This window comes from Alosa sapidissima, chromosome 8 (assembly GCF_018492685.1).
Source record: "Alosa sapidissima isolate fAloSap1 chromosome 8, fAloSap1.pri, whole genome shotgun sequence".
NCBI classification, from domain to species: Eukaryota; Metazoa; Chordata; class Actinopteri; order Clupeiformes; family Clupeidae; genus Alosa; species Alosa sapidissima.
Genome location: NC_055964.1, coordinates 17803094 through 17830337, shown reverse-complemented (window position 1 = coordinate 17830337; position 27244 = coordinate 17803094). Strand labels below are relative to the sequence as shown.

At 42.3% G+C, this 27244-nt stretch overlaps 2 protein-coding genes across 2 annotated transcripts; one reads left to right on the top strand and one right to left on the bottom strand.

The window, feature by feature from the left end:
- aebp1b (AE binding protein 1b) lies at window positions 1-21194 on the top strand. The gene is made up of 20 exons (XM_042099684.1): window positions 1-371; window positions 4176-4487; window positions 4748-4894; window positions 9552-9686; window positions 9983-10057; window positions 10717-10767; window positions 11774-11827; window positions 13614-13685; window positions 14504-14613; window positions 14899-15038; window positions 15568-15652; window positions 15761-15905; window positions 16521-16609; window positions 16766-16889; window positions 17250-17446; window positions 17737-17916; window positions 18219-18852; window positions 19089-19228; window positions 19472-19571; window positions 19825-21194. The coding sequence occupies exons 1-20, from the start codon at window positions 107-109 to the stop codon at window positions 20355-20357; spliced, it is 3588 nt and encodes a 1195-aa protein (XP_041955618.1). The 5' UTR covers window positions 1-106; the 3' UTR covers window positions 20358-21194.
- pold2 (polymerase (DNA directed), delta 2, regulatory subunit) lies at window positions 21029-27244 on the bottom strand. Its single transcript, XM_042099686.1, has 11 exons — window positions 27095-27244; window positions 26369-26593; window positions 25814-25935; window positions 25226-25349; window positions 24987-25101; window positions 24661-24859; window positions 24156-24236; window positions 23724-23881; window positions 22597-22724; window positions 22124-22225; window positions 21029-21865 (listed from the first exon to the last, which is right to left on the bottom strand). The coding sequence occupies exons 2-11, from the start codon at window positions 26583-26585 to the stop codon at window positions 21708-21710; spliced, it is 1404 nt and encodes a 467-aa protein (XP_041955620.1). The 5' UTR covers window positions 26586-26593; window positions 27095-27244; the 3' UTR covers window positions 21029-21707.

Here is a 27244-nt window from a genome sequence, read left to right as displayed (position 1 = left end):
ACACCTCTTTTGCTCACTGAGTTCCTTGCCTGTTGAGCTCAGGAACTTTTCTATCTCTCTCTCTCTTTCTCTCTCTGCCTGACTGACTGACAGACTAGCTCCAGGCATGAGTCCTGTGAGAGGCACCTTTCTGTGCCTGGCCCTGCTGTTCTTCTGCCTGGGCTGCACACTGAGCCTCACTACGTGTTCTGGAAGAAACTCCATACAGACAAACACAGGGGACAAAGAGCTTGTGAGGAGCCAGGGAGATCCACCCCAGGATGAGGAACACAGGGAATCCACGCTAACACAAGAGGAAAGCAGACGAATACAGAGAGTACTTGGGCTGGTCAAGCCAGTGGCCAAGAGGTCTGCAGAAGGTGTGCTACCAGGTAAAGCGGATGTTCTTTTGTTTTGAATAGCTGGTATGTAACTGTGAAGGTGTAATCTCATATGGGTGGACTTCAATGGGCTGCAGCCATGAATGGAGAAGCATATGGGGTTTGTGTGTTTCTGATGAAATCTCAATTGTACGAGACTCAGGGCATATTTGGAGGAAAAACTCTCTTGTCTCCCATTATTAGCAGCGCTGGTAATGTTTTATTGGCATCATGCATTCTGAATAATGTGCATGTGAATATCTAAAATACTTTTCTTTTCTATCTGTCTAACTTGTGGCGTGTGGTAATATATGGGGTAAAGGACACAAGTGCCATACACATCTGAAAAGTTTCAGAGCTACAGTTGCAGGACAGCTGCAGGACAGATCGGAACAAGATAAGAGGTGGGGGAGAGTTGAGCTAAACCAGAACTTTCCTCAGTGACATGCTGACAGCACTTTGCTGGAATAACAAACACACACACACACACACACACACACACACACACACACACACACACACACACACACACACATACACATACACACACACACACACACACACACACCAAAACTGTCCTCAGTGACATGCTGACAGTACTTTGCTGGAATAACACACACACACACACACACACACACACACATTATTCATCATGCATGCGTTGCAAGCACAGTCTTGCAAAAGATGAGCTGAACGCATAATGGACAGATGGCCATGGTTCACCTTGGCAAGATGATCTGGGCACAGATCAACACAAGATTCTTCTTCAAACAGAACCAGATGACTCATCAGAAGCAACAAAACTCTCACCCACACTAAAATGTCTGTGTCCATCGGAAATGGAAATGGAAACATGTTTTTTTACCACCGCTTTCCATGCCTTGATCGTTGAGGTTATATGAGTAAGCTTTTTGGTGTCCACTCACTGGGCAACGTCATTTCCCTTGCAAACCGCCTTACAGTAGCATCCCTGTCTAGCCGCTGCTGTGGAACTGCCAGTGTTTGCAAATGAGGGAAACAGAAGGGTATGATGTAGCTGACCCAACTAATCCAAATCCAGTCTAGCTCAAGCGACTATACATACTACCTGGGCTCTCAAAATATAATGGCTACAGTTATAGCCACTCTAAGAGGTCTTTACTTTGGCCTCCATATTCTGGATATGTTTCCATTGAATTGCACATGTACATGTTCTCAGGATAGATTCAAAATGGTCCAAAGGAAATTCAAGTTCAGTATGCGAGTAATGTTTTAAATAGCTGTTATGTAACTGTGAAGGTGTAATCTCATATGGGAGGACTTAGATGGGCTGCAGCCATGAATGGAGGAGCATGGGGTGTGTGTGCTTCTGAGGAAATCTCAATTGTACGAGACTCAGTGGAATTTTTCGGAGGGAAAACTCTCCTGTCTCCCATTATTAACAGAGTTGGTGATGGACTCCATTGGATTACTTTATTTCACTTTGTTGAATGGCAGCTTTCCCAAAATGGGTTTAGTCTTTCTTTTCTGCCTCCATGCAGGGAAAAAAAATCACCAACATTCACACACTGGTCTTGTCATATATCATTTTGAAAAGTCAACCTTAAATGAAACAAGTCATGTAATGACCATAGGTTCCATTTATGTAGGCTAACCCTGACAGAATAGCAGCCTTAAGCTGCCCTGGGATATTAAGGGATTTTTGGTCTGCAGTGGGCTATGTCTGGACCAGTTCAATGGGAGATGAATTCCAAATGAAAGTTGTGGAAAGAGTTCTCTTTTGCCCTTCTACAGAAAACTGATCCCATACCAGAGTCACTGACTGAGTCATATCGCTCAGCAGGATATGTCTCTGTGGTCAAGTAGTGAGAAAGAGAGTGAGTGAGTGAGAATGAGGGAGAGAGAGAGAGAGAGAGAGAGAAAGAGAGAGAACTTTTGCAGACTGTAAGAAAAACGTAGAGGAGAAGAGGGGTGAGGTGCATATTGAGCTGTGGAGAAGAAATGGAGCTTCGGTTAGGGGTGAAGATGGACAGACATGCCAGAATGAGTAGAGAATATGTAAGGAGTTGGATAAGGAAAAAATACCTTGAGAAGAGAGAACACCGAAAACCTTTATCCCTCAAAAGGTACCAGGTGGTGTTTTAGCTTTGACCCCATTTGTTTGTGTGACCACTACAACCACTACACCGCAAGAGATACAAACCCAGCACTAAACTAAACCAAACAAAGTGAAGCAGAGATGTGTTCTCCTCAACTGTTAACATTTACCATTTTACACTCAAACTCTTAACTGTGGTGGAGAACTTTTAACCAGTTTGTGGAGAAACACACACACACACACACACACACACACACACACACACACACACACACACACACACACACACTGAATAACAAGTGAAAGTCAGATCTCTCAGTCCAGCTCAGTGTTTGACAAATGATGTCATTTGGAACATAGATTTCTGCTGAAAGTCTGGATTTTTTCCCCTCAGAGCTACCCTGTCTACTCCTGAGAGACAAACACAGGATGGGCTTTAAATACAGGAGCATCTGTATCAACATAGGATGACCTTAAGGGTGCCAACACACATGCTCCATACAGCATTCCTAATGTGGTCAGACCCATCATAACTTCACTAAAACTGCCGTTGTTCAAATTGTTCGAGTCTTTCACAGAAGAAAGAGTGAGGATGGCAGACATAGTGACCTTGGCACAGTCACAGTAGCCTGTTTATGGAGTGTGTAACTGGGGGGATTTCTTTCCATACAAGGTCTAGAGCTCACAAAACAGAAAGTGGGGGGATAGTTAGCAAAATTGGCCATGGAGACTAGCCAACAAACCAGTGATCCACGTGTTGGAAACTTTGACAGATTTATCTGAGTGTTAGCCAGCTGTCTCAGTAGACATTGCTGAGTGTTCCCTCCCCATCGTCAGTCCAAACATCCACAAAGGAAACAACGAAAGCCACAGACAGTTGAGGCTGTCTGAAAAGTTGCCATGGCCTCTTTAAAGTAATGCTTTTTTAAAAGAGTGAGGTATTTTGTCAGTCTAATTTTATTGTTTCAGGTTAAGTATGACTGGTCATGCTGGTAATGGATGTAGTTTCCAGGAGACATCCTCTCTGTGTTATTGTTGTTTTTCATGATAGTATCTTTGTTTACAACAAACTTGGATAAGAAGATAGAGGCACCTAATTAACTGACCAAACATCACTCGGCCTCTGACATTTGCTTTCAGCTTAAAGCCACAGAGTGCCCTTTGGAATTTCTGGTGGCTAGATGTCTGACTTTATCACTGAAGACTAAAGAAATGTTTTTGCTCAGTATATCATATGTCATTGATTTGAACTAACTGAAACAAACAATGTTGATACAAACTAGACTTTGCTGTGCATTTTATCCACTGCAAGTTAAGCCCACTCTGGAGCTCAGGATCAGTCCTAAATGTACACAACTGTGATATACAGTCCATATGTTGAACCCTGACTTTGATTTTGTATTGGTGGGAAAGCTATCTGGCTCTCCTTCCCCTCTAAGATAAAGACTAATGATTCACTATCCCCTCCAAATAACTTTGCTGATTAAACATTCTAAGAGTAGCAAGAAACACAAGGATAAGCTGCCTCTATCAGATCCACTGCCATCTGGCCGGGGTCCATTCATTTAGTTCTAGGATAGTATCCACATTAGTCTCTTGCATGGAGTAGTATCCACATTGCATCCTGAAAAGAATGTCTGCAATGGTACACAGTTCAGCAGCGCACACAAGCCAGACAAGGTCATTAATCCAGAGATGAGCTTAAATTGTCACGTCTTCTCCTCCTCCCTCTTTCGAAGCACCGAGGACCAAGAGAGCTCCGAAAGAGGGCCGGGGAAAGAGGCAGAAGGAGAAAGAGAAGGGGCCCAAACCCACCAAAAAGCCCAGAGGGGACAAGGGGCCGAAGCCCACCAAGAAACCCAAGGGGGAGAAGAAGAAAGGAGAGAAGGGGGAGAAGAAAGGAGAGAAGGGAGGGAAGAAGAAGAACAAGAAGCAGAAAGAGCTCACCACCACCCCACTGCCCACCACCACCACCCCTGCCCCCACCACCACTGTGCCCCTAGCGTACGATGACGAGGAGGACTTTTTCCCAGACTCCTACTGGGACCAAGGTTGGGGCCTTTTTCATTTCCAGACAGATTCAAAGCACATTCATTTCATGCAAATTAAAAAAAAAAATGTCATGATATAGTATTGCAGAATACAATAATGATATGTAGTTGGGCACACTACAGTTTGATATCTTTATATCAATGTATGTTGTTATAGATGATCATTGCAATTAGAGACTTTTTTTGTAGTATCGCTACTGTGTGTATATCATGAAAAAAATTGGGGTAAAAATGTGATCCAAGTTCTTCTATTTTCATAGAGTACCCTGACAGTACTGCAGACAGCAGTGTAGAACCACCCACAGAATTCCCTACGGAACCTCCAACAGATCCTCCGGTCGACACCTTCACGGATCCCATCTACACCATCGAGGCTGACACCGAGGAGTACGCCTACCCAGACCCTGGTGAGACGGCCGCGTCCCCCAGCAGGCCACGCCGGAGTGCTTGGGGTTTCTGAGTTATTACCCTCAGTCAGGAAATGTGGGTCTCTTGTGTCAGCACCTAGAAGACACACTAATTGAGGACATAATCATTCTGGTTAGGAGTTGTGTGTGTGTGTGTGTGTGTGTGTGTGTGTGTGTGTGTTTGTGTGTGTGTGTGTGTGTGTGTGTGTGTGTGTGTGTGTGTGTGTGTGTGTGTGTGTTTTAAGACTGCAGAAACCATAGAAGTATGGTCTTGCCTTGGATTGGAGGCTGAACTGCTGCACTTTATTCGTCTGAAATGAGTTATGTGGGGATTTTGTGTGTGTGTGCCTGTGCCTGTGTCTGTGTCTGTGCCTGTGTGTGTGTGTGTGTGTGTGTGTGTGTGTGTGTGTGTGTGTGTGTGTGTGTGTGTTTGTGTTTGTGTTTGTGTTTGTGTGTGTGTGTGTGTGTGTGTGTGTGATATGTGTATGTATTCATAGACCTATAGACCCTTTCAACTGCAAAAACATTATGCGTTTCTAATATAATAATATAATAATAAAGCTTTATTTGTATAGCACCTTTCATACACAGAATGCAGCTCAAAGTGCTTTACATTTGAAGCATGTAACACAATAATAGTCAGTCAGTCATTATCAATCACTTTTCTTTGCTGTTTATGATATACTCAGCAACATATCAAAAATATAGAAAATGACGTCATAAGACTGGCAGCCTTAACCCTCTTACCCCCCACAAGCACGCCATATGGCAACTGTGGCAAGGAAAAACTCCCATATTCCAGGAAGAAACCTTGAGCAGAACCTGACTTAATAGGGGGAGCCCATCTGCTTCTGGCTGGCTGCGCCCTCCAATAGTAGCAGATGTAGAATAATCTGAAAATGTAGTCTACAGGATAAGATGAGTTAACTAAAAGCTTTCCTGTACAGGTATGTTTTCAGATCTTTTTAAAAAATATTTACTGAACTCGCCTGCTTGATGTACAGAGGCAGGGTGTTCCATAGTTTGGGGGCATAATGGATAAACGCAGCTTCTCCACTTTGTTTGTGGAGCACTTTGGGTACGATTAAAAGATTAGAATTGGATGATCTAAGTTTCCTTTGTGGTTGATAAGATATTAAAAGCTCAGAGATATATGAAGGTGCTATGCCATTCAGAGCTTTGTAAGTAATTAACATAACCTTAAAATCAATTCTATAGGAAATAGGGAGCCAGTGCAGTTCAGCCAACACAGGGGTGATGTGTTCTCTCTTCTTAGTCTTAGTTAAAAGTCTAGCCGCAGAGTATGAGTGCCAATTTCTTTAGATGTTTTTTGGGAAGACCAGTGAAAAGTGCATTGCAGTAGTCTAACCTGCTAGTGATAAAGGCGTGAATTAGTTTTTCTGCATCTTGTTGAGTTAAAAAGGGCCGCACTTTGGCAATGTTTCTCAAGTGGAAATAGGCTGTCTGAGTAACTTTACTGATATGGGGCTTAAAACTTAACTCTGCATCTAAGATGACACCGAGGCTTGTTACTTTTGGTTTGACCTGGTGTGCCAAGTTCCCCAGATTACTAAGAATAATATCTCGCTTTAGTTTTGGTCCAACCAGAAGTACCTCTGTTTTGTCATCATTTAGTTTCAAAAAGTTTTTGCTCATCCACTGATTAATGGAGGTTAGGCATTCAGTGAGGGAGCAAAGGCCATCTGGGTTAGTTGGCTCCACAGAAAGATACAATTGGGTATCATCTGCGTAGCTGTGGAAGTTTACATTATGCTGACTTATGACGTTTCCCAATGGAAGCATATATAGAGAAAATAGCAGGGGACCAAGGCAGCTCCCCTGGGCCACACCAAAAGGCAAGTCATGTTTTTCAGATACATGATCTCCTAGACTGATATAAAAATCTCTGCCAGTAATGTAGGTTTGAAACCAGTTTAGAGCATTATCAGAGAGACCCACCCACTTCGCAAGGCGGTGAATTAGGATGCTATGATCAATGGTGTCAAATGCCGCACTCAAATCCAGAAGAATAAGGATTGAGACTTTGTTTGAGTCGGTAGCTAGTCTGAGATCATTGACTATTTTTACTAGAGCCGTTTCTGTGCTGTGATTTGATCTAAAACCTGATTGGAATTTTTCAAGGATACTGTTTTCGTTGAGGAAGGTATTTAACTGATTACAAACAATTTTTTCAAGTACTTTGCTCAAAAACGATAGATTTGATATAGGCCTGTAGTTGCTCAGATTGGTATGGTCAAGATTTGACTTTTTAAGTAAAGGTTTCACAACAGCGGTTTTAAAAGCAGTTGGAAATATACCTGTTTCTAATGAGGTATTTATTACCTTGAGAAAAAAGGGAGCTAAGCCATCATATACTTTTTTGAGGAATGTAGTAGGGATTGGATCTAAAACACATGTTGAGGAGCCGGTTTGAGTTATAATTTTACCAAGCTCAGATTGAGTAATAGTGCTAAAGGACCTTAATTTTTGGGGGCTGTTTTTGGGTGTACTATCAAACATATTACTTGTGTTACCAATAGCCTCCCTTATAGAAATGACTTTGTTTTTGAAGAAGTCTGCAAATTCTTTGCATCTTAGAGAGGATGCCTGACTGAGTGTATTAAAAGGTGTTTGATGCAATAGCCTATCAATGGTAGAGAACAACACCCTAGAGTTTCCACTGTTTTCAGCAATTACCTTAGAGAAGTGGTTCCTCCTCTCATTCCGAATAGCTCTATTATAATTTGCAATTTTTTCTTTTAGAATGGCACGGTGAACCTGTAACTTAGTTTTTCTCCATGTTCTCTCAGCTTTCCTACATGATCTTTTTAGATCATGGATATTTTCGTTCATCCAAGGTGTCAGTTTGCTACAGGGCCTTTTTTTAGTCTTTAAGGGTGCCACTCTGTCAAGCAGAGCGCCTAATTCACGATTAAGAGCCTCTACCATTTGATCAATGGGATGATGTAAAATATCTAAATTTATGGAGTCTATAAGAGCTATGAACTGCTGTTCTGCTCTAATGTCCAAGAGTCGCGATTTGATTGCAATTTCGGGATGAATTTTTGGAGTATGTAGTACAATATTAAAAGATACACAATGATGATCAGACATATTTATATAATTTACTGATAAGTCTGTGACTTCTATCCCTCTGGAAATGACTAGATCGAGGGTGTTGCCAAGGTTGTGGGTGGGTCCTGTAACATGCTGCTTTAGCTCTAAACTGTCCAACACATTAAGGAACTTACTGGCTTTAGCATCAGTTGTCTTATTGACATGAATATTGAAGTCGCCATTTACAATTATCCGATCATAGCTAGTGATGATGAGCGACATAAGAAAACTGGTCGAGAAAGCCAGTCCATAGTTTAGGAGGGCGGTATAAGGTTAATAGAAGTACAGCTGGGTCAGCCTTCAGAGTGAGGGCAATATACTCAAAGGAAGCGAATTCGCCAAAGTTGACTCGTGTGCAACTATATTTGTTTGAGAGAATGGAGGCAATTCCACCACCTCGTTTGCCTTGTCTAATTGAGTGGAAGAAATTATAATTTGGGGGACAAGTCTCAACAAGAACAGCTTCGCTGTCTGAAGTCAGCCAGGTTTCAACAAGAAACAGAAAATCCAATTTTTTTTCCACTAATAAAATCATTGATTGCAAAGGTTTTGGTAGTAAGTGCACCTATATTTAGTAAACCCATGTTAGCTGAAAATGCCTCTGGCTTTTGAGGAATATGCTGAGGTATGGAAAGAATATTTGTTAGGTTTCTAGTTTTAAATGTGTCTTTTCTTTTTACTATACGTTGGGTAGAAATCAACGTTGGAATAGAACTATAAGCATAAGTCATGCTATTGCATGACACAGCTTGATCTATGGTAGTAGTATTGTATGTTACCCTGCAGAAAACATTCTCAGACTCATCCACATGTATAATGCCATTCGAATCAATACCTGGGGGGCGTGAATCTGTAATATTTTCTACAGAATGTCAATGTCTCAGTGTGGACGCTATGTTGTCAGAGAGTAGCCTGGCAACATAGCGTCCACACTGAGACATTGACATTCTAAGGAATTTCCGGTCACAGAAAACAACATTGAGCTAATGGTAAACTGGGGACAAACAAAAATAAAAAAAGTTTTACGTAGACTTTTTGTAGAACATTACGCTAAAGTCCAATTAATTTTCTATTCAAAGTATCTACATTGGTTCGGAAATCCTCTAGGAACAAATTGAAAGGGTCTTTAGAGTATATCTATTCATAAGCCTATAGCCTAAGGCAATGATCGGATGGTGTTCAGTAAAGTAATGAGTGTTTATACATTTAGGACTGAGTGTAAATAAGTGGCGAATAAGTGGTATTTTGATAGGTTAAAACCAAATCAAGTTAGTTCCTGTTAGATTTTTGTGTTAGGTAGACAATTGTGTGTGGTGTTTTGCAAAATGTGTTTAAATTGAAAACAGTCAAACACTGAGAATTACTGTAGTGTATGGTTTTGCAGATTTGGTGTGGGGTTATGGTGTTTGAAAGACATGTTTTATAGTAGGCTTTTGTATTTAAAATATTCATTTGTGAAGACATCTCTTTGATTTTCTTTCTTTTGTTTGTTCGTTCTCTGTTGTTCTTGCCCCAACACGTGTTAATCTCTCTCCTGTAGAGTCCGATGACTATTGGAGGCAACCAGATGAGCAGACCAACACAGAGACAGACAGGCCGCCCGAGGAGCGGGTCCAAGAGCCAACCACCCCTCCAGTGTTTGATCTGGTGGACGAGGACTACTGGGACTCAACATGCAAGTGCTACTCAACTTCAAGCCTTTTCATGTTCTGTTATTGTGTGTTGTGTCAAAAAGTGGTAAAATATATTATGAGATATTACACTAATTACGTAGCTCACACAACACAATAGCATGTTCCTCCTCTCCTCATCTTTTTGTCCATTACAGAGACATGGACTAATCCTGTCTGCCCTCTTAAACAGCTCCTTTGCCAATTACCACTGTCTGGGACACCCAGGCATGGGAGCATTTGAGCCAAGTTTGTTTAAATTCTCTGCCTCTCTGACGGCCCTTTTTTCACATTCCAACAGTTGAGGTTCCAGAAAACTTACCCTTTCCAGATGGTAAGGAGGTGAGCCCAACCGCTGACTGGAACTACAACATAGGTGGGTTACATATGTGGGTCACAAATCAGTTGCTGTCAAGCATTAAGGGCATAAGTGCAGATCTGGACACAGCAGAAGTGATTGTGGACACACACACACACACACACACACACAAACACACACACACACACACACACACACACACACACACACACAAACACATGTACAGACACACACACACACATTTTTACTTATTCAACCAGTTCAAACTTTTTTTCGCAATTTTTCACAAGTCTGTTTTCAGCGTCTGCAACAACATTTCGTCAATGTGGGAGTTTTCAATTCTTGTAAATGAACATTAAAGTCTTAACCAGCCAAATAAAAGGGTGGTTACATTGGCCATTAGCACACGTCTCCCCAAACAAAAAAAGAGAAATAAGTATGTCGCAGCCTCAGTTGTGGTTTCTCCTGAGGGCGCACAGACAGAAGCAGTTATTCACTGAAGGCTACTGTAAATGCAGAAACCCCAAATCTGCAAACGTTGTGAATTACAGCCTCTGTGTAGCGGCTGTCTTAACAAAGACACTTTAATTTGAGGGGAGGGGGGCCTGAAAGGGGGAGCCCAAACTAGCCTGGATCTGAAGGGGAGCAGCTGTGTTGATCCTGTGTTAATCTTGAAAGTCTGTCAGCTGAGTTGATCTATGTCTGCTCTTTTGTAGAGGAGCCTACCTCATCGCCTTACGAGACACCATGGTATGACTATGACTATGGTATGTACCACTGTCATAACGGTTTTGTGATTAATTAAGACTGTATATTGAATGTATGTTTTTGACTGAGACAGCTATGTGAATGGGGAGAGTGGTAAGAGTAGGGGTAACCCTGGTTCCAAACTGAGTATAAGACATAGTCAGGAAATAAGAGAAAATATAATAGAGCAAAGATGAAAGTAGGAAAACTGCAAGATGAAACTTGAACCAGAAGGAAGACCAAGTTTCTTCGAGAGAGAGACAAGACAGAAAGAGTGAACCTGCCAATATCCCCTGTACACCATGGGGGCCAATCAGACGTTCCAGACACAGATCATGTGACCTCTGACTCATAGAGGCCTGCTCACAGTTGTAGGCATGACACATAATTCCAGTGTTTTGCTGTGTTTCTTGAAGCTTTTTGGTTTGAGCAACACAGGCAAACACAGCACACAGGCAAACACAGCACAGAGGACCTGACCCTCTGAAAGTTCTATGAAAAGTTTCTTTTAAAGATGGAAACAAAATGGCCTCCTGAAACCGCGCCAGGTTGCAAACATGAAGAGAGATAGCCAGCCAACCCAACAAGCACAGACACATAGTGTGATTAATGCAAGGGAGTGAGAGGAATTTGTTAGGTACAAACTTTAGTCAACTGTCCAGACATGTACACAACACATATGGTCTATTACCAACACTGAGCAGATGAGAAGTTAGTTTAAAAAATGTCCATAATGTATTTTAGGATTTAATGTAAATCCATATGCCATTACAGGCTTAACATATAGAAACATTATTTGGCAAAGACAGTACTGAATACTGTGCTCAAGATAAATATAAGCCCAGCAGTGTAACTGTTAAGATATTGGACCATAAGAGGTTATGTGCACAATCCAGTGTGACCATCAATCTTTCCAGTGGGGTTTTGGCCCCTGAAGGCTATACTCTAGCCACCCATAGTTGACTTAGTTTGAAAGTGTTGGCTTTGTTTCTGAAGCTATCCTTGTGGTTGTTTGGTTTTCTACAGACAGGAAGCTGGCTGAAAGAAAAGAGAAAGAAAGAAAAGACAAAGAGGAGACAGGTATAGTATGCTGTGTTTTTCTCTGCAAGGCGCTGATCAGTAATTCATCCCATTGTTTAGAAACGTCAAAACAACTGCTCTCAAGTGTGTTTTCAGTCAAATCAGTCCTCAAATTTGCAAGACCACCATCTTAAAGGTTACTGTGGGTTGGTATATAGAGCAGCTTGGCAAGTCTTTAAATCAACAAAGAAACAGTATATTTCACAATGGATGGAACGATCTTAATAAGAGAAGTTTAAGGAGAAGATGGTTTAGTTAAAAGTAATATTTTAAAGCCTATATTCAAGTGTGAATTGGGAACCTTTGACTTCCCTCTAGCCGTCCACCCAGGCCCATAAAGCTTGGTCACAAATAAAACTCAGCTGACACGGACGTTTGCTCACAATGTTGGCTTCATCTGACACGTCTCAGCCCATATTGCATGTTAGTGACTGAATGTGTTTGGAATCAGCATGGTGTACTGAGAATAAGTAAATGCAGCCTTGAATCCAAGGAACATTTTGCACTTCTTCTGAACCACCAGTGCACATTTATGTGTTTTGGTTGGTGTCAGTGATTTAAAGGGAAGTTGTGGGAGATTGAAAATATGGTACCTGTAACAAGTTGTCTCCCGAATTCCTAGAAATTGGTATTAGACATTTACCAGCACCTACCTTTGATGATGAATGGGAGTAGATAGTAGACTGGCTTTCACATGACCCTGGATCTGATAAGGCTAAGAGGTGTAATAACAAATGGAAAAGGCACACAGAGATAAAAAAAAAAAAAAACTGGAGTGGAGAACTATGGGAGTGAAAATGAAGGGAGTTTTACATGAGGTGGCTGGAATGTTCGTTTATCTAGAGTCCTATATGCCTGTGGGGTGCTGAATCACTGGTGTGTGTGTGTTTTTGGGTGTGTGTGTGTGTGTGTGTGTGTGTGTGTGTGTGTGTGTGTGTGTGTGTGTGTGTGTGTGTTTGGGTGTGTGTGTGTCTGTGTGTGTGTGTGTGTGTGTGTGTGCGTGTGTATCTATCCTTCTTGACCCAAAACTGTGAACATAAAGCCATAAATCAGCCATAAATCAGTTTTATCAGGCTCTGTTTTTTCTACTCTTGTGCCTGATCAGTAATTGTCCCGGTGTGGACCCTTATGATAAAATCCTCCTGGCTATTGAGAACTATCTGCACCACTGGGAGTATTTAGTTGACTGTGGTCTGTCTCACATTTTGCTAAGCGTAGATCAACATTAGGTCATGCTATTCCAGAATTTAGCAGAATCATCTGGAGCCGTTTGCTATTTGAGCCGGGCCCAGCTCAAGGGAAGCTTGGGGGCCCCTTTGAAAAGATTGTTTGATTTGGCGTCTACTCCACATTTTTACATAAACCCCTCAGTCCTGGCTTTGAAGCAGCAAACAGGAACAAAAACAGGCTCCGCAAACATACTATCAATAAATTGTTGTAAAATGTCATATGAAAGCAGTCTGAGGAACGGGAATAGAAATAGGGCAATAGCAGCCAATTGACCTGAAAACCAACATGCTGTGATGCCTTTGATTTGAATGAGAAATGCTGATATGTTTCTGAATAGTCACTACGCTGTTTACATTCACACATTGGACATTCATTTACACTTATCGTTTTTGCTTTTGTACACAAACAGATGTGAACTCTGACATGACCGTAGCCTGTGAGGACACATGCGGTATTGGTCAGGGACCTCAGTGTGTTGCATGCTCCACAGGGGAAGCACATTCACAGCATTCTTTTTTGGGGTGGTCCTCATTTTCTCTAAACATCTTGTTGGCAGAGAGACAGAGGAAGCTGGAGGAGGAGAGAGAGAGGAGGCTGAAGACGCCACGCATTTACAAAGATCCCAAAAGTGAGTGTAACAATCAGTTGTGCTTTGTCTTACTGTGTACTTAGAGAAGACAAAAATGTTGCCCATTTGTCCAAACTCCTGTCCTGCTCTGGCCGCTCTGCATTATTATTATTATTATTACAAAGACTCGTGTTAAAGACTTGTGCCTCTGCTAGATTTTGTGTGCCTCCTGCTGTTTCGTAAGCCGTTTTGTATTGGTTGGAGAGGGATATCTTTGCCAAAGCCTTGTCCCCGTTAGACAGCTGGTCCCTCTCAATGGAAATTTCCAAACAACAGAAAGGAGTTGTCTTGTTTGTTTCAAACAGATGCTTAGAATTAGTCATCTTTTCAAGTAAGTTGAAACCATTCAAGTCATGAATAAAATGCTTGTAATGGCTTGCCAATATATTAATACAATGAATCCCAGACCTGCAGAATACTACTATTTGAGTCTTCCTGTTTATAGGAACACAACAAATAATATTTTGAGATATTTGAAGGGACAGAAATACTTTCTTTGAAAAGTCTTTCTATACCTTTGTCTCCCAATAAAAATCTGTGTTTTGGAAATGTCAAAATTACTCGTCACATTTACTTGAATTTTGGTGTCTTGTTTTGAAAATAAGCCATGTGATTTAAAGGCTAAACGCTAATGTGAAGTGTTCATGTGCAACACAGAACAGTATTTTCACCATTTTTTGAATAAATTCAATAAAATTATATTTCGACATTCTGAAGTATCTACTGTATATATAAATATAAACTTGTCATCAGTATGGAATCTTCACTGTAAAGCTATCGGTGTCAGTAACATTTATATTAAATGTGTGTTTTGCCAGACTGCCCTCCACTTGGTATGGAGTCCCATCGCGTTGCTACTGACCAGCTGGTGGCGTCATCTATGTCCCAGTATCGCTATGGAGTGCACAGGTCACGACTCAACATGCAGGTGAATGCACACATGCATATATCACATACACTGAAACAGTATATTTTCAAAAATGTATTTTTTTTTTGGCAGATATTGCTATTGCGCAAAAACACAGCACTCTACACCACTCAAATTCAAATTCAAATATGCTTTATTGGCATGACAAACCATATGATGCATTGCCAAAGCGTTCACAGGAATAATAATAATTAAAGAAAATACAAATACAAAATGATCCACTCCATCATCCTCTGACCTGAGACTGATGTGTGTGCTTGTGGCTATGTGCTGTTGTGTGTCCAGGCCTCTGCCAACGATGATGACCTGCATGGTGGAGCGTGGTGCGCTAACCCTGAGGAGAAACAGCACTGGATTGAGATGGATGCCCGCACTATGACCGAGTTCACCGGGGTCATCACCCAGGGCCGTGACGACCCCTTAGAGTGAGGAGATCTCTTTAGCTCTATCTCACACCATCACTTCATAACTCACTTGTCTCTGCTACACACACACACACACACACACACACACACACACACACACACACACACAAATCAGTATAAGGTATTCTGTACATTTTTATGAGAAACATTTACTAGATCTGTCATGCATATTCACATTGTAGTACATAGCGTATCCTGACGTACATGTGTTTACAAGGACATTTGACATGTTAGATATCAGGGCCTTTATTTTCAAGGATCTTAAGGCTAAAAGTAGGTCCTAACTGGTGAATTTTGGAGAAAATTATATAATAATGGTCATGTCAGTCTTAACTTTAGGACAGCTAATTTTTTTACTGAGATTGATTCACAAAGCATTTTAGCGCTAAAAATAGTACTAAAGCCTATGAGAGCTTAGAAGTAGTTGAGAGGACTTCTAACTCATTTAGACCAATAGATTCTCTGCTTAACTGATAATCTTAATGCCATCTTTGATAACCTGTTAACCTTTCTTATCTTTCTGTTACAGTAACGACTTTGTGACCTCATACTATGTTGCCTTCAGTAATGACAGTCGTGAATGGATTATACTCAATGATGGCTACTCTGAATGGGTGGGTTAAGTCGACATTTTTCTTGTTTTATTTTACCTATTTTCAAGAAATAGACCTAAGATTTTTAGATTTAGATTGCAACAATTTTGTCTTTTTTCCTCTCCTTAGCTTTTCTTTGCCAACTCAGATAAGCAGACTCCAGTGATGGCACAGTTTGTGGAGCCAGTGGTTGCTCGCTACATTAGGGTCATGCCTCAGAGCTGGAATGGAAGCCTCTGCATGAGGATGGAGGTCATGGGCTGCCCAGTACCAGGTGATAGTGCTACTTTTGGCAGACAGTGTACCAGAGTTTGACTAAATTATTTAGTGTCCAGTGGCCAAACCTCAGTTGAGTGCTTCTTTCTCTGCCAGACAGAAGTGCTAGATAGTTGTTGTGTTGCTTTAAACATTTCTTACATTTTGATATCTCTTTATGCAGTATATTTGACACACACATATTTAATTTGTGTGGTTATGGGGAACTTACCTTCTAGGGACAATATGTGGTGCACCTTGTGGTAATTTCACACCTGGTGACAAAGTATTGGTGAATGTACACTACATAGTAGTTCTAGACTCTAACATAGAAGACAAACCCTACCACCGTTGTTGGTCAGTTGTAGCACCATACCATCTCCTCTACCAAAGCATGACTTTGTGATTTTTAAATTACCTTAATTAATTGAATGCAAAGTAAAGTTTGGCATCAAAGCAAAACTGGCGTTTGAAAATGGATTCCGAGTTAGATACAGTAGAGGTAACAGCATTGATATTTTATTTCAAAGCAATATTTGGTCTCTTTAATAATAGGCTGCTGTCTGGATGATTTGCCTTTTGTAGCCCAATTTTTTATGAGCCATGATTTTCTTTATTGTATCTAAATGCACAGATCCTGTCAGCGTCTACCACAGTGAGAATGAAGTGACCCCCAGAGACGACCTTGATTTCACCCATCATAGCTACACAGACATGGAGAAGGTGTGTTGTGGATCATATATGTCGCTTTCAGTGACCTATCTACATTGGAACTGACAAATCCTGTTCTTGGTGGAACTTTAGTTGCACTTTGCACAGTATATAATTGAATGTTTTCATGTCATTGGCTCAGATCATGACTTCTCTGCATTTTTGCAGTTGATGAAATCCGTCTCAGATGAGTGTCCCAACATCACCCGATTCTACAGCTTAGGCAAGAGTTCTAAAGGTCTGGAGATATATGCCATGGAAATTACAGACAACCCTGGCATGCATGAGACAGGTGGGTAGCTTGTAAGTTTACTAGCATTGGTATTAGTGTGCTCAACTATTTCTACAAGAGCATCCAAAACAAACAACATATTTATGTGCTGTATATGTGTTTCCATATAACAGTCTCAATTTTTTGAAACCCCTAGACTATGGTGAGAAATGCCATTGCAGTGGAAAACATAAGTTTTCAAGAAAACACAAAAGTATTTAAGAACATAACCTTTTAGAAGAACAAAGCATTACAAATTCAATCAGATGTAGCATACATTTGAACCCTTTGCCATGTAATGATTTCATGTATTGCAGACAGAAGCTGTGATCCATTGTGTTTTTCATGATCTGAGTTCTGTGACTTACTTACACACCACAGGTGAGCCGGAGTTCCGCTACACAGCAGGTCTCCATGGTAACGAGGCGCTGGGGCGGGAGCTGCTTCTCATGCTAATGCAGTACCTCTGTAAGGAGTACAAGGACGGAAATCCAAAAGTGCGCCGCCTGGTGGAGGGGATCCGAATTCACCTTGTGCCCTCACTCAACCCAGACGGCCATGTAAAGGCCTTTGAAAAGGTTAGCGCCCTTTAAACCATACTTTAATTCCACAATAATTCTTTAAAGAAGATAAAATATGTATTTAATATAATAATTTATAACAATTTAATAATGCATTACATGGGACAAATCCATTAGCTTTAACCAGTATTTGAGCTACCATTTTGTGTAGAGCACTTTCAAATGGACAAACATTCAACATTTCCAGGAAACCTTTTTAAAACAATGCTATAATTTTGTTTTCCTCCAAGTTACATTCTGTGTTTGTGTTCATCTATTCCTCTAACACTGTGCTTCTCTGGTCACAGGGGTCTGAGCTTGGCAGCTGGCAGCTGGGTCACTGGACTGAGGAGGGCTATGACATCTTCCAGAGCTTCCCCGACCTCAACACCGTCCTGTGGGACGCAGAAGACAAGGGGCTGGTGCCCAAAGTGATGCCTAATCATCATGTGCCCATCCCTGAGGGCTTCCTGGCCGACAATGGAATGGTTAGAGAAAAATGTGGACAAAAGAATGAAGAATTATGGTTGTAAATTATGGTTGTATAAGTGAAGTTAACGCTATAACAGGAGTTTTAAGTCTTTCGACTAAAAGAGTACCCACCTCTGCTTTTGGTTTGATTTGAAATGGAATGCAGGTTTTACTTCTGTGAATGATGTTACAAACATCAAGTAGAAGTGGAACTTATGTAATGCTATGCCTGCCATGTGTACCAGTTTCCGTGCGCCCTGACACCTTCATGACTCTTTACATGCTTCCCACACATCAATTTTCCTACTTTCTTTTTCAGATTGGTTCAGAAACCAGAGCCATCATTTCCTGGATGGAGACCCACCCCTTTGTGCTTGGGGCTAACCTTCAGGGGGGCGAGAGGCTGGTGACATACCCCTTCGACATGCACCGCCTGACCAAAGAGGGAGAGGACCGCAACAAGAGGACCCGGCGAGTGGTTCGGCGAAAGAGGCAGTATATGGAAGAGGAGGAATCGGACAGACGCTGGGAGCATATTGGCTACCACGAGGCGCCTGACTCGTACCGCGAGGAATCCTATGGATACCATCACCAGGAGAGAGGCTATCATGAGGAGAACCAGGGACACTACCCTGACGGCTACGGATACCACCACGAAGGCTATGGGTACCATCAGGAGAGTGAGCCTGAGGGCTACCCAGAGGGTTACCACGAGAGAGGCCATGAAGAGGAGAGCGAAAGGGGGTATGGAGGGGAGGCCGAGGGGTACGGAGGGGAGGCCGAGGACGAGATCCGCACCATTGCAGACCAGTCGCTCTTCCGCTGGCTGGCAGTCTCGTTCGCCTCAACCCACCGCAGCATGACGCAGACCTATCAAGGGGGTTGCCATGGTGATGACCCCACGGGAGGGATGGGCATTGTGAACCGCGCCAAATGGAAGCCTGTCACAGGAAGTGAGTAGTACACCAACAGGGCAACTGGGCTGTACGAATCACATTATAATTGGTTGCAGATTTTACCCTCATGGGTGAATTCAACAAACCACTGACTTTTTTTTTAAACAGGCACTTTTCTATTAGATCTTACATGCTTAACTGGATAGAGGCTGCCCTCTTGTGGCCAGCCCTTTCACCTAAAAACCACAATGAGAGAAATAACTGCCAGCGATGCATTTTTTCCCCTTCTTTAGGCATGAATGACTTCAGCTACCTTCACACCAACTGCTTTGAGCTGTCCATCTTCCTGGGTTGTGACAAATTCCCCCATCAGAGTGAACTGCGCCGTGAGTGGGAGAACAACAAAGAGGCCCTCCTCACCTTCATGGACCAGGTGAGTCTCCACAAAAGACCTATCCTTAATGAATTGATGACCTATTCTTAATTAAAAGAATTGCTGAAGCAAACTTTCAGGAATTTGTAGCCTTAGGTACAGATAGAGATCTTAATTAAAATGCATAAGTTAAGACAGATCATATATTGAAAGAAATAAAGATATTATGGGGACATTAAATATGTAGCAAGAGCTTTGTGTTTTTGAGTCTGCAGTGTCCCTACTAAATTGATCTCCCCTCAGGTGCACCGTGGAATTAGGGGTGTGGTAAGGGACAAAGAAGGGAACCCCATCAATAACGCCACTGTATCTGTAGAGGGGGTAAACCACGACATGAGGACAGGTGAGTTAAGTGTCTCTTGCTGGCTATGAGTATGTAGTACCAATCTTGTACCACTTATTGAAATCAATTACAACTCACTGTGACTCAGAAACGTGCAGCTGAGCAGATGGTTTCACAAGCGATTACTCTCACTTCTTCTGTTTTTCTCTTCCCTATTCCCCCTCACCTCCTGTCCCTGTCCTGGCCTCCCCCACATGCTGACTCTCATTTCTGCTGTTTTTGTCTGTTCCGTCTCTTCCCCCCTCCCCCCCAGCGGAGTCCGGGGATTACTGGCGCCTGGTGAATCCTGGAGAATACCGCGTCACTGTACGTGCAGAGGGCTACGCACCCCTTACCAAGATGTGCGTGGTGGGCTTCGAGCCCGGCGCCACCCTGTGTAACTTTGACCTCAGCAAGTCCAACTGGGACCGCATTAAGCAGATCATGGCCCTACATGGCAACAAGCCCATTCGTGTCCTCAGCCATGGAAACCAACAGGGATATGGCGGCAGCAGACAAGGGTACGGCGCAAGAGTGACGGGCTCAGAGAACAATGGTGCGTCGGGCAACGTCAGAAACAACCGTTTACAAAGGTTACGACGGCTGCGCTTCCTTCGTCAGCAGAGGCTTCTGGCCCTAAAGTCAACCATGGCCCCAACAATGGCCCCAACCACAACCACCACAACCACAACTACCACAACTACAGAACCCCCTACCACTCCCTGGGTCTACTCCTGGCTCGAGGACACTCAACCCACAGATTATAATGTGGGGCTGGACTACAATTACAATGTTGATGACTATTAAAAATGAGACGCTTCCATGGAATTAAGTTGCCAAACTACAAATTTAGGACAAGGGTCACACTTCCTAAATCAGTAACCCAGTTATTATCAATGGGGGATAACTGGCACCATCGTAATCCTAGGTTAGCTTTTAGGTGCACTTCAAAGTAACATCTGTTAAGCTCTCATTACAACTATTCTTTCGGTTCATGTCAACAGGAGAGACTTGGTCTTAGGTCCTGTATCACCTATGAGTTTGTATTCAGGTCTTTGTCCACTCTTGAGTCATATGTAGACATGGAGAGTGAGGCACTCAACACAGCAGAGCTTCACTGACACACCTCTCACACCTACATTACAATCTGCATCTCACAAGGCACATGTTGTAATAGACTGATGGTACATAGATTGAAGATTGAGTTATCTCTGTCCTAGAAGGCTACCTGGGTCTGTCCTATTTTTGTTATATTGACTATTTGGTTGAAATTTGTAGAGAAGCTGTTTCGTGGTCTGAAACCATTTAGAGTAGCTCTGGGAGATACAAAGTTCCAACCCCAGGAACAGAGTGATGGAAGTGTTTACAATATTAGGCTTCTCAAAGTGGGTTGACAAAAAAATGTAACGTCAAAGTGAGATTATGAGTAATATAAGAGGGAAATGCAAGAAGCACAAAGAGATGCCAGAGACCTAAAGTCATTTCGATACAAAAGAGTTTTTATTTACATTATACATTCCTCACCCTCAAAGGCAACTGCTCCAGCTTCAACTAAGGGGGTGCACTGAACAATCCAGAAACATTTCTCAATGTGTAGCTGAGGTCAATGACTATTTTCCAGCGAATAAAGGCTTGTTTACATAATGCTGTTGTCTTCTGCCATGAAATTGACTCACAAAATGCAAGGGTGGGGAAATCCATACAAACACACTAAGATCTACAGCGATTTAAATGCCTGAAAGGATCTCTTATCAATAACTTTGTCCTTGCTTGTTATGTTTTTTAACAGGTGGACGTTTACCTGTGTAACAGAATTATAATCCACAAAAAGTATTAAAACACTTTACATGGACAGATTCCAATACAGAAATTATTGCTCTCATGAAAAACAATAAAAACATGAATAACACCCATGGCTGGGAAACTTCATGGCCAGTATCGTTACAATGACTTGTGCCTAGTTGTCCAATGATCAAATTTCACACAAACTGAACCAAAGAATTAGTCATCCTAAGAGTGTTCAACCTTGTTTTTCCATATCCATACATCATGGTGTAATGATATACTGTAGATATACTTTGGTAATTAAAAGTATACACTGAAATCCTTTTTACCAGTCGGACACTTGTCATGGGCAATAAATACAACTGCAGGGCTTCAGTGGCTAATATTCATTTCAGATTCTTCATCTTCATCAGAGAAGGAGGAAAAGCTGATTGGCTCACACTCTAGAGTGCGCAGGTTGACTAGGCAGGCTGTCTGTGTGCTGCTGAATTCTGGGATGGCCAACAGGAGGACGTCTTGCCCTTCAGGACCTACAGAAATAAAAAAAGCCAAAGCAGTGATTTTGACCATTGAAATAAAGAACCATATCTTCAATGAATAACTATATCTAAAACATAAAAAATACATGCAATTGCACTGGGTATTTATGATTTATAAAGCCAGAAACAACAAACTGAACAAAGGGTACACTTAACAGGAGCTCAGTGAGCCCCTCAGGTGAAAGATTGCGCATCTACAGGTACGTCCGAAGTATGCCATGCAGCGTACTGTAGGTTACCTGCACTGACCTGTAATACGCTTGGACTGGTAACTGGGAGCGCTTCCGCTGAAGTAAACATGCGGACACTCTTCCAGGATGAAGGGATCGTTCTGATAGAAGGGATAACAACCTAGGAATGGTGGAGAAGGGGGAGAAAAGAGGGATGGAGAGAACACAACATGAGACTGCACTACAGTGATTAGTTGTTGATAAGTCCTTGTTGATAAGTCCTTGCATTGTTTTCCCACAGAAGTTATTCTGTCATACTAAGTAATGGTACAATTAAATATCAAAGTATGACAACAGTTCTACAATTAACATAATATGATCAGTGGCAGGCTTCCAAACTCCTTCCAAACATCATACGATCCTACACAATCCAAATGTCCACGAGCTCTTCTTCACTTCTCAGTGAAGATAGTAACTGAAACAATACAATTATGAAAACATACCGCAGCAGCATGAGTAGGTGTGTGTGTGTGTGTGTGTGTGTGTTCTGACCGAGTGTATCCGGAGCAGTGGGGGCCAGGTGGCGCAGACGGAGTGTGGTCTCCAAAACCTCCAGGTGGTCTTCCATGCTGCTGTACTTAACGATGTCACTCACATTCTGACCTGATGTGCCCAAGAACCTGAGGGGTCGGCAGTAAGAGGGAAAAATTACATCACACTTCCAATGCTTATCCGGTTGTTAAGTCCGACATCACGGGTCCACCAGCTTTTTCGAAAAAAAAAAACGTTTGCTAGCGCAACCAGCCGGTTTTCACAACTTGTAAACATCACCTCCATTTTAGTAAGAGTAAAACAAAATCGCTTAACTTTAACAGAGTAATTACTATAGCTGTGCAGCCAGATGATACAATCAAGGGCAACATCCAGCCTTCCGCGAAAAATAGGATTTTATTAGGTTGAGGCAACAAGTGAGTAGTATGATGACAATTTTCTTAAATGCTACTCTGAATTGTTGACAAAATTGACAAAATTGTTTATTTTACTGTCTTTGGAGAAAAACAAGCGGCTCTGAAAGCCGTTGGACCCGGAAAGAGATTTATTATCCCCTCATCACTTAATAATTGGAAGGTCACATATTACCAACCGTCACGTATGTCCAACCTCTTATGTGTAGGCCTATGTGTCACTTAATATGCATTTCTATACAAACCAAGACGGCGAATTCCTAAAGAAACGCAAGCACCCACACCAAAAGTTTATCTAAATTAGCTATGTACCAAAAATTACATTTTACCGTGACTCGAGCTGTAAACAGTGTTGTAAGGCTGCATGTACAAATCCGCTTGGAGCTCCAGTGGAATTTTGAATTGCGACGAGAATTCTCGGTTGGTAATTAGCATGTTTACAAAACCAAATTTGACAATGGAGTGGTGCACCACTTCTATTTAAGCTTGATGAGATAATGAAATGCATATCTAAATCAAGAACATTTGAGGCAGTCCCAAAAAAGCTGGCTGATTCTGATTTCAATGATAAAGTGCTTTTCTGATGTTCAATCTGCTGAAATCCAAATCCACACTCACACGATCACTGACTCATCACATCTACATTCACAAGAGTGGCGGTTTCCTTGAATGAGAAGAGAATGTGTGGGCGGTCTCCAACAGAAAAGGACTCACCGCACACCATTCACACAGGCCTGATAGGGGTTGCTGACCAGCTGCAGGGTTGGGTAGGGAGTGGACAGAGGGAACATGCAGCGGTGCAGAGGTTGCTGTGGCAATGTATAGTTGGTGGGGTCATACTGGCCTGGCATCACATCCACAGGTACGGAGGCCTGCAGAGGACAGAAATATGAACAAACTCAATCACTAAAAAAACAGTTCAATGTCATAAACAGGGTTAAGGAAAAATAGATCATATACATCCCATATTCATAATGGATTCTGTGTTACAATGCTCCTTTGAAAGATATTCCACCGTGTCAGATTTCAATGTGGTTGGTTACGGTTATAGTATTCAGCAAGTGCTTTAATCCAAAGCAAATAAGACCTTCTTTCTCCATCGTGCACAATAAGGCAAATTTTTGCAGGGCAGATTTAGTTTCTTACCACTAGCTGAACCAACAGCTCATCAAGCAGTCTAATGGCCTCCACACTGCCTGCCTGAGTTTTCTTAGTCAGGTACTTGGCCTACAAAGGCAAAAAAAAAAAAGGAAAAGCGTGAGGAAAAAAGGAAAAAAGGAAAAACACCTGAAAAACAACGCAATGCTTTTTGGACATACTCTCTTTTTCAATCACAAATTGGTACAGCTGTACCAAAAGGGACACTATTGCAAACAGACTAAGGTTCTGCTGCATATAATGCTTTAAGAGACTAAAAGATATCTAGACAGCGCAAGGACTGTTTTCAGTTTTCAGTGTTGCACTTATATCCAGAGCGACTTACATAGGTAATTACAAGGCCCACTGTCCCGGGGTTAAGTGCCTTGCTCAAGTGCACAATAGTGGAAAGGCAGAAGTTGAACCCACAACTTTACAGGTTACTGCATGCTAGCCAAGCTCCTTAACCACTACGCTACCTCCACTCACTCTGTCACCACTCCACTTGCCTCACCTTGGTGTTGGAGTCTTTGTCCTGGGTACTTGGGCTCAGCAGGTTCCCAGCCAAGAGAACGTGGGAGATGGACGCCGCTCCACTCTGTTCTCCCTCATCGCCCAAGTGTCCTGTTACCATGTCAACCAGAAGCTGTAGTCCCAGCATGCTGTCGGCACCGGTGCCACCCAATCCAAGACCAGAAACAAGCAAAACAAACCTGTCAGAGCCAAGAGAGCAGAGGAAAGAGATCAAGATATGTTAACTCATATTTATACTGTATATATAATATAGACACTTTATGTACAACATGTCCTCCAAACTTTAATTAAAAAAAAGGCACTCACCGATCGGCCTCTGGGACCTTTCTGAGAGTCTGAGCTGGCAAATCTGCTGTACAGAAGTCCTCAACAGTGAACTTCCCATCATTCTTCTCTGCGCCCAAGATGGCAATCACACTGCCTTTTACAAAACAAAACAAGAACAATACCAATAACAAAGGATGTAGCCTATAAACTAAATGGCTCTCTCAAAATGATTCTCTCAGGTGAGAGGAGAACTACAGTTACATACATGGCAGCCCTACCTGTGACAAACTTGGCAACGTCAATGTTTCCCTCTAGTTTGATTCGCTGCAGCTCATCCTCAAGGATGAGTTCGTCTGACTGGCTGATGTATTTGGTGCGGGGCGGCTGGGGTAACAGGTTGTGCTGATGGAACAAAGAGGGGATTTAAGGCACTCACACAGGCACTGCAAATCAAAAGCCCTTCCATGAGACCGTGTTGACACTGAAGCGGAGGGATTTTCATTATCTCAGTGGAAGACAGCTGAAGGTGGGTGGGTGAGGGAGCCTTCTCATCAACATTCAACCAACAACCTGCTTCTGCTTCCAGTCAAATTGTTTCACACACACACACACACACACACACACACACACACACACACACACACACACACCTTCCCCTTCACTGAAAACCGCCCATCTATCACGGCTCCAAACAGAGTAGCACTGATCTCTTCAGTGTGGTAAGCATAGTAAGGGGAACAGTGTAAAGCACATGTGTCAGAGCTTTGTGGGGTGAAGGTGAAGGATTTGTGTGGTGAATGTTGACATTATTACTGAGGAATCACGTTACAATGGGGAAAGCTGATATGAGAGTGTGGAATTCTCACCTCCTCACTGATTTCCTTCAGGATAGATGGCTGAAGTTCCATGTGTTTGAAGATGGTACCCACAATTACACAATGCTCCCCCATCGGCAGATCGCATAACTTCCGCATGGGCACCGACTCTCCTGCAGATATATGACTCAGGTTTAATTCTATACCACAGTAAAGTCTGCATCTTCTAAAGCCCATAAAGGTCCACTGTGACAACAACGTATTCTGTGCCACACATATTTCCATTTCCATTGTTTTACATTTTAGAAAAGATATCAATGGGATATGATGGATTAAGTACAGAGGAATTACCTCATCGCAGGAAAATACACAGTTACCGGTTAGCCTTTAACTTTGTACAAAGAGAGGATACTCCTACAAACAACTGCAGTCATGGGTTCAGTGAATGCTATATTACTCAGCTGACTGTCAAGACTACATTTCCACCTGTCCAAAAGGATGCCCACAATGACAGTGACAATGCCACTGATGGATGTACGGATGTACAGATCGACAGAACAGGGAACATAGTTGACACTTAATGTTACAGTAATTCACAAATCTTACCCCACTTTTGCTTGGCTCTTTTGACAAGGATGTCTCTCATCTGCATGAGACGAGTGGCGTATATGTGCGCGTACTGTCGACTGAAGCTTCGTTCACCCAGTCGGAAGCGCTCCGAGCAGCCTTTGTATGACAGCTGCTCCCGCTGAAATACAGGCTGTTCCGAACCGGGCGGCTGGAGCAATGTAGACTCCTTCTGATCAATAATGTCGGAGAACATGGCAATACCTGTGTGTACGTTGCATCACAATGTGAACATTGACACAAAAGTTTACCAAGTCAGCTACCACTCTAAAATGACACACAGGCGTTAGCTTTAGCCAAAGTCCATCATGGATCGTGTTAGCCATAGTGCATCAAGCAATTTCAAGCAACCAAAGGTTCACCCTTCTTTAAAACATGAACCGTCCGGCTAACTTAGCCGGCGACTCAAATGTTTTGACTTTCATTTTACACAGACTGTTGGACAACAGATTCACTCCGAAGATCTGGTGGCCAATACATATACCTATCCACCGTATACACGGCAATAATCAATAAGGCTGTATAAGTCATTATGGCATCCTCTACACTTTCAGACTGGGATAATTTAACAATGTTGTTAGCAGTGTATATTAGCTAACCTCGTTAGCTAACGTTACACATTCAATATACAACATGCATCGTTTATCTGCCCTATTGGCCATCTAAAGCACTAGTTCACCACATTATAAAGATGTGGACCCTTACCTTTGCTATTCTGATTGACTGTTACAGAAGCTGGAATATGTACTTTAACACAAAATGCACTTCCAACACACGGGTGCAATGTTTCTGGAATATTGATATCTCCCGCGAAATGCTTCAACTTTGAACTCCTACGTCATAGGACAAACACGA